This window comes from Lissotriton helveticus, chromosome 5_1 (assembly GCF_964261635.1).
Source record: "Lissotriton helveticus chromosome 5_1, aLisHel1.1, whole genome shotgun sequence".
Lineage (NCBI taxonomy): Eukaryota > Metazoa > Chordata > Amphibia > Caudata > Salamandridae > Lissotriton > Lissotriton helveticus.
Window position 1 is genome coordinate 221,817,015 of NC_136065.1, and position 15,718 is coordinate 221,832,732.

General features: G+C 44.1%; 1 protein-coding gene across 2 annotated transcripts in view; it reads right to left on the reverse strand.

The window, feature by feature from the left end:
- Positions 1-3,921: 3,921 nt before the first annotated feature.
- The window catches only part of MAN1B1 (mannosidase alpha class 1B member 1), a 373,555-nt gene continuing 361,758 nt past the window's right edge, over positions 3,922-15,718 (reverse strand). The window contains exons 12-13 of one of the 2 annotated variants that reach the window (XM_078642044.1): positions 14,097-14,228; positions 3,922-5,476 (exon numbers count right to left, since the gene is read on the reverse strand). In XM_078642044.1, coding sequence (XP_078498170.1) covers positions 5,276-5,476; positions 14,097-14,228 — 333 coding nt within the window. In that variant the 3' untranslated portion in view covers positions 3,922-5,275. The remainder of the gene's footprint in view (positions 5,477-14,096; positions 14,229-15,718) is intronic. The other variant, XM_078642045.1, reaches the window with a different exon arrangement.

A 15,718-nucleotide genomic window follows, 5' to 3' on the forward strand; every position in this document is an offset into this window, starting at 1 on the left:
TAGTCTTCGGTCGAGGAGTCATCTAGGCATTCGTAGGGACGATGTTGGGACTTTGTTGATCGCGAGGACTGTGCGTCGTCCATGGTTAGGTGCCTGACTGCTCCGGATAGTGTTTTTCTTCCCGACTGGCTTCTTCTGTGGAAACCGCGGCGGCACACACTTGCGAAATGGTTTTGGACTCCGCATTTCGAGCACGTCTTCCCTCGGGCAGGACAGCTATCAGAGGTGTGTTCTTCTCGTCCGCAGTACCCACAAGTTGATCGCCGTTGTGTTCTAGTTGGCCATCGTCCTCGCACACTTCGGCTGGAACTGCGGATCGCATCCACCCTCTCGGTTTTCACTGTTGCTCCTGTGTCTGCGTTAGGGTTGAGGGCCGCTTACATTGCTGTGGACCTGGCGTCAGACAGCTCATGCGACCGGGCTAGCAGTAGTATTTCTTCTAATGTGATGCGAGGCTGGCGCAGTATTAGCATTCTCAGTGGTTTGTTGCGGCATCCTTGGATTAACTGTGCAGTTACTTCCTTTGTCTGGTCGTCCTCTGTGCAAGTGCTGATAAGTTCTCTTAATCGCGCGTGGAATGCGTCCATTGTTTCTCCCTCTCTCTGCCTTGACTGGCGGAACTTAAAGCGTTCGTAGTGTGGATTGAGTTGCGGGTCGAGATGGGCATTCAATGCTCGAACAGCGGCGTCGTAGTCGGTGGCTGTTCCCGTGTTTGGGAGATGTGCAAAGAGCTTGTAGATTTCATCGCCACCGAAATGCAGCAGTAGTGATCTTTTGACTTCATTGTCCTTTTCTCTGGTGGCTATGAAGTAGTTGTTTAGACGTCCAATCCAGATCGCCCACCTTGGAGCTGCTGTTGCTGGGTCAATAAGCTCACTGAATGGTGGTAACACCTGAATTTGGGAGTGTGCTGACTGTTGTGTCGCTATTCCTGCTTGTTGTGCTGGGGGTGGCCCTGCAGGGGGTATTCCCTGCTGTTGTCCTCCTGCTGCGATGGCCGGTGGGTTACCTGGTTGCTGTGCCCCATCGGCAGCGGCGCCTGGTTGGTCCGACATGCTGTGTTCTTGTTGGTGTCAATGCTTATTGAGACTTCCCTTGTCTCTGTGTGTTCTTATGCTTGCCTCAGGTGTTGTGCTCATGTGCCTGTTGGCCCTGATGGTCCCGTTGTTTCTGTTCTGGGTGTCTCTGTCTTCTCTTCTTGTGGCTGCCAGTGCTTGTTTGGCTACTGTGGTGCCTTCTCAGGGTGTTGTATATCATTTGTGACTGCCAATGCTTTTTGTGAAATGCTCTCTTTACCCCAAAGTGTGTGCGCTATTTCTTCTGCTACTCTGCCTCTGTGGGCTGCTCTCCGGTGCTGCGGCGTCTCTCTCGGGCCTTTCCACGTGGTTCGCGTGCTCAGAGCGGGCCCCGTAGCCAGTGCGCATGCGCGCCCCTCGTTGCCGGTGATCGGCTTTTCAGGCGCTCGGCCTGCCTTCAGTAATCGCGTCTCTCAGGCACCCCGGCTACCGGTCCCTCACATAGCTCCTGGTATCTGCTGCTTACCGGTGCGGGGGTTCTCTCAGACAGGCTCTTCTCGCCGCGGCGCTTCTGATCACGGCGCCAGCACACGGCTCCAGCATGCGGCTCCGGCATACAGGTACAGCTTCTCCGCTCTTCGGGGATCTTGTCGCGATCCCACCCTCGTCGCCAGTGTGGGGGCTGCCACGCTGATTGGGGGTGATGATATACCCTGTAGGGACAAACTTAGGCCTTGTAATAAACCAAGGGGGCTATACAAATAAACAGATGCTCACACAACATTACTCTGTCGGACCGGAAGTCCCGAGCGACTCCGGACCATTTATTTATAGCCTTCTGGCCACGCCTGGTCAGAAGGTGATACAAAGTGTGCGTGTGTTTCCGGGGCTCAGCCGAGACCCCGTGGAAACACTAGAGCGCTACACCATCCATTAGCTATCCATTTTCAACGTTAACAGCTAATATCTCCAAAGCTAACAATTTATTTGTCAGCCCTTGTCGAGCACTTGACACAGAAACAGGCTTTAATTGATGAGAGGTCCATTTTGTCAGCGGCTGCCTCTTGGGCGTTGTAGCGGGCCGAGCAGTATATTTTAGTGTGAGCCATGGCTTTGCGATTTTTTATCACTGGGTAGCTTTTCACAGCGGCCGCTCTCTTTCCGAGGCAATGCCTCCTTGACATAATGAGGCTATTAAGGTGGTGGTTCTCGGGCCGGCTTCCAATCTGCCATCTCTGTGGGAGAGAGGGCTGTGCGCCGTTCTCAGCAATCTCTCGGTACCCTGTAGTTTTATGTGGGACTTGCTCCAAAACCCATAGTACACCAGCATGCAGCGTTCACACTTTGACGGGCGGCTGCTGACGTCTCTCTCTCTCTTGCGAGGATTCCTTCCTCCTCCCGCCAAATGGAAAGCAGAGCCTGGGCCACAAAACGCACGAGCGACAAAGGTTATCTTGAGCGACTCTTAAATGAGCACGTAGCATTGGGCGCGCGGGCAGCGGCAGTGAAAATGGCAGCAGGGGGAGGGGGCATGGGCGATTTCCTTTCGGGAGCGTGCGACCATATGGCACCACCATATGGCACCACCATATGGCGCTGCGCACTCCCGAAAGGAAATCGCCAAGATGTTCCAAGCTAGTAGTTAATCAATGAAAAACATTTCCACATACCAGCAGTGTTGACATTTTTTTTTTTAAATATCTTGAACATGACATTCATATAACCACAAAGTTATCTCAGAAAAGATAAATGGTGTTATGATTTCCAAATATAAAGCCCAACTAGATATTTATTCACACCAAACCCAAATTTTATTATGATTTAAAAACAATGACAAGAGTAACTATCACATTGCTTGGATGTGGTAGTGCCAAAACAACTTTATTACTTGTAAAACTAGCAATATAGTTTTCCTAATTTCTTTCCAGTTTCGTCAGTGTGCCACATGAGTACTACTGTGTAGAGCCAACATGTTCATAGACTAACTTGAAACTGGTCCCATTTGAAAGGTTGTGTTTACCGTAAACACACTGATAGGCTTTGACGCTGTCTGACACAGAAACGTTTTTATATTTAGAGCATTATATATATATAAATATATATCTCACTTTTAGGGCACTTAACAATACCATCTCTTCTAATAAAAATGCACATCTCTCAAGGCTCCCATTGTGTCATGGGAAAAAAAATCTTACACGGAAAAAAAAATCCTACCTGTGCATTTTGAACTACAATTGATTTGCAATCGTATAATTTAGTCTTTATTCTAATTACAATTTTACAACATCAGAGATGCTTTCAAATTTACCCCACAGGGTGTGTTGTAAACATTACACAATTTTCATTTGCCCGCATATTAAAATATAGAGCAGAATACAGTTGCCCATCAAACCAGGAAAAATAGACAAGGAATAGCAAAAAATATGGCTCTCAGAGAAATCGGAAATTAATTCAATAAACATTTACAATTAAAATATATTTTTTGAACCCAAATGAAAATAAAATACAACCGCATTTACATGTGTGTGTATATATATATATATATATATATATATATATATATATATATATATATATATATATATATATATATATATACATACATATATATATACACACACACACACACACACTTAAAAATAATCTGTACATTTATTCTGGCAGAAATTGAAAACCATAGACCTAGTAGAAAAAAAACATAATGAGGCAAAATGCAAAAGAAAAATCAACATTTGGAATCCACAAGTCCAGTAACTCAGACTGCCTATCTTTTCATTGTTTGCAATCAAAATTTGACAATATGATACAAAAAGAGGCGAATAAATAAGACCACCATAAATTGGGGACGCTAATGCTAAGATATCCCAAGTTTTCCATATTTGCTATATAGTAAGACTATAGATATTACTTTCTTTTGATTACTTATGTTATTTTGTTCTGTTTTTGTTCTTTGGCTCTCAATAAAAATGCTATTACAACATAATTTTCAAACCTTTCCCCTTTCTTCCTTAACATTTCCCCTTTCTTCCTTAACATTGCCAAAATTTGCATGCTGAAGTGATGAAAAGTGCAGAATATCATGGCAAAGTGGGGGGTAAAAAGAAGAAAGACAGGCAACTCTATAGGGAAATGGAGCATTCGTTTAGCGAAGTACAGGTTTGTAAGACGAAATAAAAGGTATAACAAAGCAATCATCTAGCCACATTACATGACAAAGGTGAAAGCAGATCTCCTGTAACCTGACAGAATCGAAGCTACACCAAAAGGGAAACTGTGTAAGTCAAAAGCAGCAGTATGGTCTACTATAAAATTTGTAAGCTTTGCACTTCCCTCGAAGTGACATTTGTGTCATTGTATATAAGTTAACATCCAGTATGACAGTCAAAATGAATATTTTACAGGTACAGCAGGAGCACTTATCTTTGAGAATCTCATGCTTTCACAGACAAGCCAGGCAGGCAAACCAAACCGCATGTGTGCCCATTTAACCAATATGGAGCTGCTATGGAGAAGAACGTTTTGCAATTCTTGCTTTGAGCCATACTGTGTGGCTGCTGGTCATCCTACCATATCTGATCAAATAGCATCAGCCATGACAACAGGTTGAGGATCCCTTGGACTGTAGTCACAGTTCGGTGGCAAATGGATCACAGTGCTTATGTAGAAACAAATTAATGTATTACAGGAACATTTTTCTCCTCAAGAGGGCTTAGAATTAATTATAGAATTTCAAGTACCAAAATGTCCTTCTTTCGTTAAGGATCTCTCCCAAGGTTCATGGCGTCTGTCAACCCTTCCAAGTACTTGTTGTAGGAATGGCTGCATATTTCTGTTTCTCTGTTTCTCCTAAAGCCTACATTTTAGGATTTGTTTTGTTTTAAGGAACACTCCTTGTTTCATTCACTTGCACCAAAAAGCAGACTTGACCTACATTCAGTCACCTTGCGGGTAGGCTATAACAGTAATCAAAATCAATGCACAGCTCTGGAGAACAGGGAGCAGTATACCGGAGCATTGATTCTTTCTGCCCACTTCAAACCGCAGTCTAGACCTAATCCCAGAGAAAGCAGCAGTTCCATGTGCAATGATAGCCAATCACAGTGTATACATCTAATCTTTTCTTCATTTGTACCATCTAGGTTAAATGCACATGGCTAGATTAGAAAAAATAGGTCCCCTTTCGGAGACTTCCTGCCGCATGTCTGTGCCAGGCAGGGGCAACACCAAAAGAAAAACCATGAAGCCATTTTACTGGTTTTTCAAGATGTCCAGATAGGAAGTGGATGGGCTTCTGTGTTGAACACATATTTATCCAGATTAATTAAGTCTGTGTCATTAGAGAAGAGTAGAAACATATATTTCAATGTCTCTCCCAGGAAAAAGCTCTCCATTTTATCCTTTGGCTCTGGGTTGGCTGGATACTGAACATTATTAATTGACGTAAAACCGCCAGTAGGTACCTTAAATAAAACAGAAAAAAAATTATATTCAGAATATTGATGTATAAAATGATTAAACAGTGGTAGAAATTATCTGGTTGCATGAATGACGAGTTAGTTACTGTTAAGAGACACATGAATGTAATTACTAATATGTTGCAGATTCACTAAAATTTCAAAGTTCTTTTACAGAAGTGAAGTTAACGGGGATGCATTCGACAAGTCAAGGCATGTTGGTGAGCAATAGGTTAGGATAACTCTGGTAGCGTAACCCATTAAGCTGCTGGATAGTCATCTTTCTCAGGGCTTTGTTGGGACTCACCACTCCCCAATGTTTTCCTAGGCTAGAAGGACGAGCAGCGCATCATCTTTCTAGCCAAGACCTAAAAACAATAGATTTCGCACAGGCGAAACCAACTGGTTTTGCCAATGCTTGGTGTGTTTAGAAACAGAGAGATTAAGGGATTTATCGTTAATCACAAAATGTGGAACTGAGGCAGAGGCTAGGGAGATGATATGGCATCCTTTCGGGAGAGGATGTGGCATAAGGGCCAAAGCTGCTAACTATGGAGCTGGTAAATTCGTCAGAGTTTCAGTGTCGGCTTAACATCGTTACATTTGGGCAGATCACAATCTCGCTGTGCCTACAAAAAGAAATTTGTCATTTTGTAAAGTAATTGGTGTTAATATGAACTGTTCCAATAACTGCGGCTGGTGTTGGCGCTACATAAAACTGCACCAAACTAAATTGTGAAAAACAGAGTCGGTGGAGGAGGGGATCTGTACAACGGAGTTCAGCGGGGGCAAGCAGTGATGGTTGAGAGGTGGACAGGCAGCCAATAGCAAATGCGGGCAGCCAACTGCAAATGTGGGCAGCCACGGGAGATTGAGTGATTTGCCCGTAGTTACAAAATGTGGAACTGAGGCGGAGTCTTGGGAGACGATGTAGTGTAAGGGCCACAGCTGCAGACTATGGAGCTGTTAAACTGGGTCTGGGTTCGGTATCTGCTCATCTTTATTGATTCTGGGCAAATCACAATCTCCCCGTGCCTACAAAAATGAATGTGTCCTTGTGTTAAGTAACGGTTGCTAATGTAAAGCGGATTTAATAGCTTCGGAAGGTGTGGACGCTATATTAATTGCACACAAAAAATTTGAAAACCAGAGTCGGGGGAGGAGAGGATCTGTGCAACAGAGTTCAGCAGAGAAAGCAGCCAAAGGCGGGAGGTGGACAGGCAACCAACAGCAAATACAGGCTGCCATGGGGAGATTAAGTGATTTGGCTGTAATCACACTATGTGGAACGGAGGCCGAGGCTAGGGAGAGGATGTGGTTTAAGGGTTGATCATCTGTGGTGTAAGGGTCACAGCTGTTGACTATGGAGATGGGAAACCTTGTTCGAGTTTCAGCATCGGCTCAAGATCCTTAATTCTGGAGAAATCACAATCTACCCGTGTGTACAAAAATAAATGTGTCCTTGTGCAAAGGAACTGATGCTAATGCAAAGCGCTCCGATATCTTGGGGTGGTGTTGGCGCTATATAAAACTGCCCAAAACAACCAGAAATAATCGGAGTGTTAGGCTGTTTTACAGTAGTGAACATGAGGACTTACATCAAATCGGCAACCACATTTGAAAAACTAGTTTTGCCATGGACACTGACGGGGCAGGCAGACCTTGATGACATCAAAACCCAGCCTGGCTCCTTTGAAGAGAATTGAAGTTAAGCAACAATGGCGCACGCTAACACTTCACCAGTGAATGCAGAAAAAGTAAGAAATTGTCCTGACAGGATAAAGTTGAAGAAATAGAGTCAAAGCCTATGAAATAGGAAGCAACAAGACGAGAAACGAACAGATCAATCATTTAGCACAGGAGAAACGTGGCTATGCAATTACAGCTGAAGACACAGGTACTTTAGAAGCTCTGACATGCCCTGCGAGAACGCATTCCTGATTTATGTGAGGTCTGATATACCAGCTATAAACACCATTGCCGAACAACCACATATGGTGTAAACATGCACACTTAGTACCCACATGTGTGGAAAGTAAACCGATTACACATGTGGCAAGTAATAGCAGCCATGCACACGGGCTCCAATCAGCACATCGGCTATGCACTAACAGGACATTAAACCACTTACTAGAATGAAACAGACTACAAAGGGGGTTTAAAGCAGTGACGGGGAGGGGGTGATTTGTGGATAGTAGAGATGGTAGGGAGGAGAGGTGGGGGGACGGATATCTGCAACAAAGAGAAAAGCTGTGATGGATAGAAGGTAACCTGTGGACAGGACAAGTACCAGGAGATGTGAGGAAGCAAGCAGCGACGGAAGGGAGGAGATGGGGGAAACAAAAAGCAGCAACAATAGGAAAAGCAGTGATGGGGGAGGGGGTGATCAGTGGGTGGGGCAAACAGCAGGAGGTAAGAGCGAGCTAGCAGGGGAGGGAAGAGGTGGGGGTAAACAAAAAGCAGCAACCATGGGAAAAGCAGAGATGGGGAGGTAGGGTGATCTGTGGACGGGGTAAGCACCGGGGAGTTTTAAGCGAACAAGCAGAAATTGGAGGAATGGAAAGCAGCATCGAAGGGGAAAGCAGTGATGGGGAGGAAATTATCTGGATGGGGGTTATGAGGGTGGGTGGGGTGAGACAGAGATGGTAAAAGCACAAGCACTGTGTAGAGTGCTGAAAAAGAATGAAAAAAGTAGGTTCTAAAATGGTCGTACAAATGGTATCAGTGCATGTTTAAAAGTACTTGGTCCATGCTAAACACAAGACTAAGCATAACCATGCATGCCAGGGACAAATTGTGACAAAGAATAGGAGACAGACAATGGAGAGAGCAAATGGGGAGCTTGTGGCCGGGCTGAAGCCCACAGATTAAACACAACAAGTCTCTTCGAGACAATGCATGCATTGTCTAGTCGTAACCTAAAATAGAGAAAGCTAGATTGCGCCCTGTCTCAATTCACCATCAACAAAGTTCACTAGCGCTACATTAACCCCACCCCCCGTAATATAGACTACAACCCGGACCTGCTAATACAGTTAAGAGCGCTAGAAAGGTCCATGAAGGCCATATACAAAAACCTGCATCTGGAAAAAGCATATTTACAGAAAATATAGTGGAGATTCAGACAATGCTCCATAGTACCAAAACCCTCTGTAAATCCATACTGGCATACACTAAGAATGCTGCCCTCGTTAACCAGGCCCTTATTATTATTTTTTTTAAACACTGCCTACAACTTTAACCTATGAGTCGGTAAGAGACATTGGTCTGTTACAGCGTTGATCAGATACATGTCCCTTTTCAAAAATAGGCACAATGAATGTAATCGGCCATGAGGATGGGATATTAGAGGAATTCCGATTGTTAAATAAATTAATGAACAAGGGTGCTCAAAAACTGATATTAAACTTTATACAGTTGATAGGGACCCCATCAGATCCAAGTGCCTTGTTTGCATGACATTGTTTCACTGCCTCGATCACTTTCTCTAACTCTATTCTGAGAGAAAAGCTCCATGAAAAAGCATCTGGGTTTAGAGGGTGACGAAATGCACACTCACTCAGAGGATAGATATTAGACAAACGGGTAACTTCACTGATCAGCAGTGATGTGCTAGCTAACATTAGGAAAGGAATAGTTCCACTTCAAATCTTGTTTATGATGTGCCAGAATTCCTTTGGGTGGTTCTTATATTAGCCTGGATAAGAGTATAACAATTGTTTTGCCTAATCTCTTTTTTCCTGCCACAGTTGGTTTGTTTGTAATCTAATCTACAGTGGGCCACGTCCCCTTTGTCCAAGAAAGTTTTAGCAAGAGCTTTTGTCAGACACCCAGTAGCCGAAGCACATGCAGTATTAAACCATCTGGGGGTCAGACTAATACAATGCGGAATACGTTTCATAAGGAAACAACGTTAGGAAACCCTCAGCAACTAAACTAGTAGGAAGCTGGGCAGCAAGGCATATCAAAACCAAATCAATGTTACATTTAATCAAATGCTCAAGAAAAAGACTGGGGTTCAATAGCTTCCATACCAAGCACGGCCCCTGTTATGGGTGTTAAGCTTAGCTCTATAGCCAGGCCAACGGGCAGACTGCAAGAAAGGGACCGTAATAAACACAGTGAGGGGATTGTGATCTCAATACATAAATTGTATATTACGTTCTTAAGCGCATGGTTTGTCAGTTGTCGAGACATGAATACATAATCAATAATGGACGATTATTCTCTCACTAAAGAAGTAGTAGGTGTGGCGCCGTGGCCAGGGCGACTGACGCTGGAATCTGGGGATCACGGTTCGATCCCCGGCTCCGGCGGCAGGTTAGCCCAGCACCATGTGACTCTGGGCAATAGCTCGCTTAATCTTCCCGACGGCCCCCAGCGCCTAGAGACCCTTACGGGTGATTGTGCGCTTTACAAATGTGGATTATTATTATTATTATTACCAGAGGGAGAGAGAGCTTCCTGTTGGTGGACATTAATATGTTCATGCTACAAAATAAAGTTGCCTAGCACATGGCCTCTCAGTTTGAAACACTCATAATTGATGAGTGAAGTGCTAATGTTCAGGCAGCCAAGATCACATCAACACGAATATGCTAGCGTTGAAGTCTCCACAGATAATCATATTATCACAATTAACCAGGGGACTATATAAATTAGGTATATTGTAAAAGGCTTCAAACAGTCTCTGGAAGTTGTTATTCTTATCATAAGAGAATTCGTTATTATAAATGTTAAATAAACAACATTTGAAATTATTGCAACAAAAAATAAGCAATTGCATAGCATTTTAATTGGGGTTGAGGATAACCCTGTAATTTAGTGTAAACTTAAGTTCAATAACCCTCCCCATTCCCCTTCACCACCCTCTGCCCCACGCGGACGCGCCCGCTTAGCTCAGCCGGAGCTAGATAGCGTTGCATTACTAGGAATAGCAACAGTAGCCATCATGAATGATAACTGAAAATTTCTAGGTCTCCTGTATTAAGTTAATATACTTTTCAATGAAGGACACCCATTCTGCAGGTGGTATCTGAGGCGAGTCCTGCAACAATTCAGATGATCTAAACCACTTCGCCCCAGGAGTTTAAAATAGGACCCCCAGATGTTTTTTACATCATTCACAAGCACATTAGTTGCAGCAGGGAAGGTAACGTAGGCAATGATTATCCTTTGTCAATATCGTTCCGGGCAAGAGACTAGTGGAAGAAATGGATTCTGCAGTACATTCTGGTCACCAGAAGGAGGTAGATGTGCATAAGGCCTGTAAAAGTAACTAATCAGTAAAACCAGAATACTACTGGGCTGGAAATTGGATGACTGGGGGAAAGAACATAAAGAGCTCACATAAAGTGGCTCACTGATTAGAGCGGCAGACCCTGATGCAGAGGTCTGGCCCGGGACCAGGGTTCAATTCCCGACGCGGCAGGGTCCAGAGCCCAAAATGTCCACGGACTCGATAATTCTCGCCTCGGTGTCTATTCTAATCATGGGGTCCCACGCTGCAACTCTGGGCAATAGTTGCTTAATCTCCACTACGGCGGCCCACCCGCTGCGGGATGCCTGGCTTTCACCCTGGGGATACCCAGTAGAGGTTATCTCACAGGGAAAAGCCAGGACGGGTTCCCAAGGCAAGCGCCTCGATACCTTCGGGTGATACGTGCGCTATATAAGTCGCAATACATACATACATGTTGGATTAAAAAAATATCACAATGGTATAACCGGGATATAACTTGGCAGCAGACCCAATGCAAAATACTCTTCTTACCATAAGAATTTGCAATGTTAAACCCAGGAGCCTAGAGAGCCATTGTATAATTTTCTTTAAAAAAAATAATTTTATTTTGTTTTGACAATAAAATAACATATAGAACATAATAGGAATACTTGACACGATAGGTTGTAGAGCAATTGCAGCAAGGCAGTGTTCATAATGAATATCTATTACAGGGCTACACAGTGAGAGACATGAAAGATCCAATTGCATATAAATCATGACATAAAAACTGCACATTTCCTGTTCAACGCCAAGTGGGTCATAATATACCACTTTCAGGGTTCCTCCCTCAGCCTTCCGGACAACGAGCTCTCACTCTCTGATTCCCCATCCAACTCGAAGCCATAATATTTCATCCATGGTGTTCATATTTTCTTAAATTTTCGTGGGCAGCCCCTAGCTTTGTATGTCACCTGTTCAGCAACCATGTATAGGTCCAAACATGTCCTCCATTCCGTTAGCGTCGGTATTTGTTGCACACCCCAATATTTCGCTATATCACACTTGGCCACCACTAGGCCCAGGTTAGCTAGTAGTAATTTCCGTTGTGTGATATCTACCTCCGTTGAAATACCCAAAAGAAGGAACTTCGGCTCCGTTTCTATCTGCACCTCTAGTATGCTATTAAGCTCATCCGCGATCTTTACCCCGTATTCCAGAATTTTCCTACACTCCCATAGGGTATGTATGAAAGTCCCATCTATCCCATGACATCTAAGGCATTTTGTACTATCCGCCCTCCCTATCTTGTGCAGTCGGGCTTTGTCAAAATATATTCTATGTAAAATGTTATATTGAATGAGTCGTAAGCAAAGCTTGATTGCCACCTCCTTGGGTGCATGAGGGCGGCCTCCCAGTCTATGTCTTCCAATGTCCCAGTAGTCCCTCCCATTTGATTCAGAGTGAAGCAAGCTTATCCAGCATATTGTTTAGTAAGGTTTTATATGTGTAGGAAACAGCTTTAGCCAGAATCTCTTCTTGCAGTAGGCGACCCTCTGTTTGATTTTATTCTTAAGCTGCAAAGCATCTTCATCTCTCCCTTCTTCTAAAAGGGGGACGTTTCCTAGGTTGAGAACATACGGAGAAGCCTGAGGAGGTAGCTAGTTAACACTGCAGTGACTTGCTTGCAAGGCGGGCATTCCCAACCCCAGGGGCACCAACATTACCATTAGCAGGACACAGGATATGACTTGTGCACATACAGCCTGGGGAGGGGGAGATACACAAGTGATGTTACACCCCCCCCTTTCCATAGGAACTGAAGAATGAGTAGTCACATCTGGGGAGGCTGACATTAGGGGCTGCACTAATAGCCAAGCAGCTCATACACCTTCAGCTCAATTGTGCGCAATCTATTAAGAATAGGGCTCAAATGCTCCCCAAAAAGGTCAACCAGGCAGTTCTGCAAGTGTTCCGAAATGGTGGTAAGAAAATCGGAGGGTAAGAAAGGCATCACAACATCGTGAGTGTGGGGCGCCTTATCAGTGCTCGCAGTTGCTCTCACTGCCGGTTTATGAACAGTATGCTCATTAGAAGCAGATTGGAAGGGTCCTGTAGTACTGCATACTGCCATCATTGCCAGTTGTACAATAGTTGGTATGCCGCCTACCTAAATCAGTACTGTCACAGGAAAGTCTTCTCAGCGACCCCTCCCCCAGCCTCCTTACAAGCAAGTTATCAAAGTGGTCCTAGTAGCAGTGGGACCAGGGTTACATACCTCCTTGAATTTACCAAATCCCGGAAATTCATATGTGTACTTTTTAGATGAGCAGGTGTTTGGGGGGGGTGGTCTCGTTTGGGAGCAGGTGGGCCTACTCTGGGGCTGGTGCTTGCCCGGGAACGTCTAGCGCTGTGGGCTCAGAGCGTTCTCAAGTAGCCGTCTCCCGCCTCCCACAACAGTGGGAGTATTGGCCTGTGTTCCTGGTCCCCCAGCAGCAGCAAGCAGGGAAAGGGGCCGATGAACAGAGAAAAGTGGGCAAGTGACTGAAAAGGAGTCAAGCACACTGTTCAACCTAGAAATGCCCAGGATAAACGCAGTGGCTAAGGGTTAGGATGAGAAAGGCCAATGTTGCACCCAGCAAGGTCGATTGATTGTGGTCGGTGTTAGGTTTCCACGTCCCAGGTGCCACGAAGAAGAGAGCTGAAGTATTTTGGGCATTGTGAGGATAGCAGCAGGGAAGGTCGAAGGAGCTTCTAGAGAATGAATCCTACCACTTATTCATAGATACCACGAGTGCAGCAGCTGCTGGATCACCATTGGTGTCACTCTAGAGAAGCCTTGGGCATGCACCTGAAGTGGCACGCTCGCCAGAGTATGTTGAAGCAAAGGGCGGCTTGTTGTGAACTCCCTGTTTCAGAGATTCATAGTCAGGAAATGCAGTTTAGAGTCTGTAGGCCAGATTGGGGTTCAGCAGTTGTCTGCTGCATCGGGTGTGATGGCGGCAGTATGGGAAAGGAGTCCCAAATTAATGAGGAAACCAAGACTAAGTCTAGACTCACCGCCTGCCCCTGCCATCCTGGGAATGGTCAATGTCTAGTAATACCAAAGGGTACACTAGAGTACAGAAAAAGAGTGGTAGAAAGACACTGGTTTACAATGTACAGGATGATGCCATGTGACTTGTGACAGGCAGCATGGTTTTTCTGAATTGAATTCTGATCTTGACTCTCAATGAAAGATCTGCATAACAGTGATCATTACCAGCCTCAATAAGGACTTTACATTGACACAGCTAACGTTGATGCAAGCGGATAGACTATGTATTATAATTTTACACCAGTGTGAGATATTTTCTAAATATGGGTTAAGCAACAAGCAAGAAATTTAAAAAACGGTGTGCTTACTCGTGTATATTTGTTGAAGTTCTGCAGTATTTCCCAACCCCAATTCTGGTATTTCACATCTCCAGTGAATCTGTACAGGTAGAAAAGGCTTTCCACAGTTTCTGGTCGCAGCAGATTATGGCGATCAGCCGGCTGGCATTTGGAAGAATTGAAAATTAGATGAAATGAGTTTAGAAATGTGTAACTTACGTTTTCCTGAAAGAAATTACAATAAGGGTTTTCATTGCATCTACACTGAAACTCGATCCAGAGTACTGTGCAATAACTGACAGTTGCCACTGGAATCGCACAAGATGCGGAGAACACTACAAAAGTTTCTTTATCACCTGCAGGCTACAGTCCCATATCTAAAAATAACAAACGAAAAAGAGAGTGCTGTTGGCAACAACTAGTAATCTTTGCAGTTGATAACAAACAAGTTAATTTGACAGTTAGATGAATTTTGATGCGAGTGGAAAACTGACCAGAAGAGAAGTCTCCTGGCGTAGTTGGAAGCAACGGGATGGGAGATCGATAATACAACCACTTCCAGAAAAACAGCACATAAAACTGCTCAGCGAAAAGAAAATGATGCGAGTGGTTCTAGGACACTATTCACAGGCTGATGTATAGTAATGCTTAACGTCTTTAATTGTATATATATCTGGAAGAACACTAAAAGCCAATTCCTGTGAGATGCAAAAATCAATGAGCAAGTCACCCCAAAATAGGAACTAAGAGATAATTAACTATATGAGGTCTCTCAAATCTATTGTGATTAAATAGAATCCATGCCAGTGTTTTGACAATATTACTTGGGATTGTATTCTTTGTAAGCATGATCGTAAATGGTCATCATCCTTAGATGGTTTGGGTGTCAGGACAACCTGGGGTGCACAGAGATAACTGGAGAAGCGTCAGGCGATACTGTTAAATATTCTCAGTTATAGTTGGGTACCTTACTATCCGCTAGATCAGAGGTTTTACTGTGGGCCAGTTCGTACCTGCCATTAGGAGTTCTGAATGATAAGTTTGTGTTCCCTCACTGACTTGTAGTCCCTACTTGGGCTCTGGGCATGTTGCATTCTTGTAGATTGGGCTGTGTCTCTAATGTAAGTTAGTGCATTGCTGAACTGTAAGCACCCTGCATCTGAAAATCTCTTTCAGAATGGTAAATATTATTATGGTCTCCAAAAGCTATGAAGAGCAGAATAGAGGGATACAAATCCCCTGTTCCAACCACAGTGTAAGAGGGCTCTGGTAGTGTCCAGGGCACAGAACCACTCTTCTGGACCATGGGATTGCCACTAGAAATAGCAGTTCCCTAGAGAAGAAATAGAATATAGTGCATGTTGGTATTGCTAACACCACACTAAGGTTCCAATTAGAAAGTAGACTCTTCACATGTGGGAGCATCTTTGGGAACAAGTGAAAGAGTTTCTTGCTGATTGTCCTCATCTAATATATTTTCTTCGACTAAAATGCCCTTTACCTTAAAGCATTTTGCACTTTGTAATTTTTTTTAAAGAATTTTATGAATTTCTGAATTTGCATACAACAGATTTATTTTCTCATCGGCAATTGCACGTTTATTTTACTGGGCTAGTTTGGTTATATTCTGAGGAGCGTGGGTGTGTGTGGAA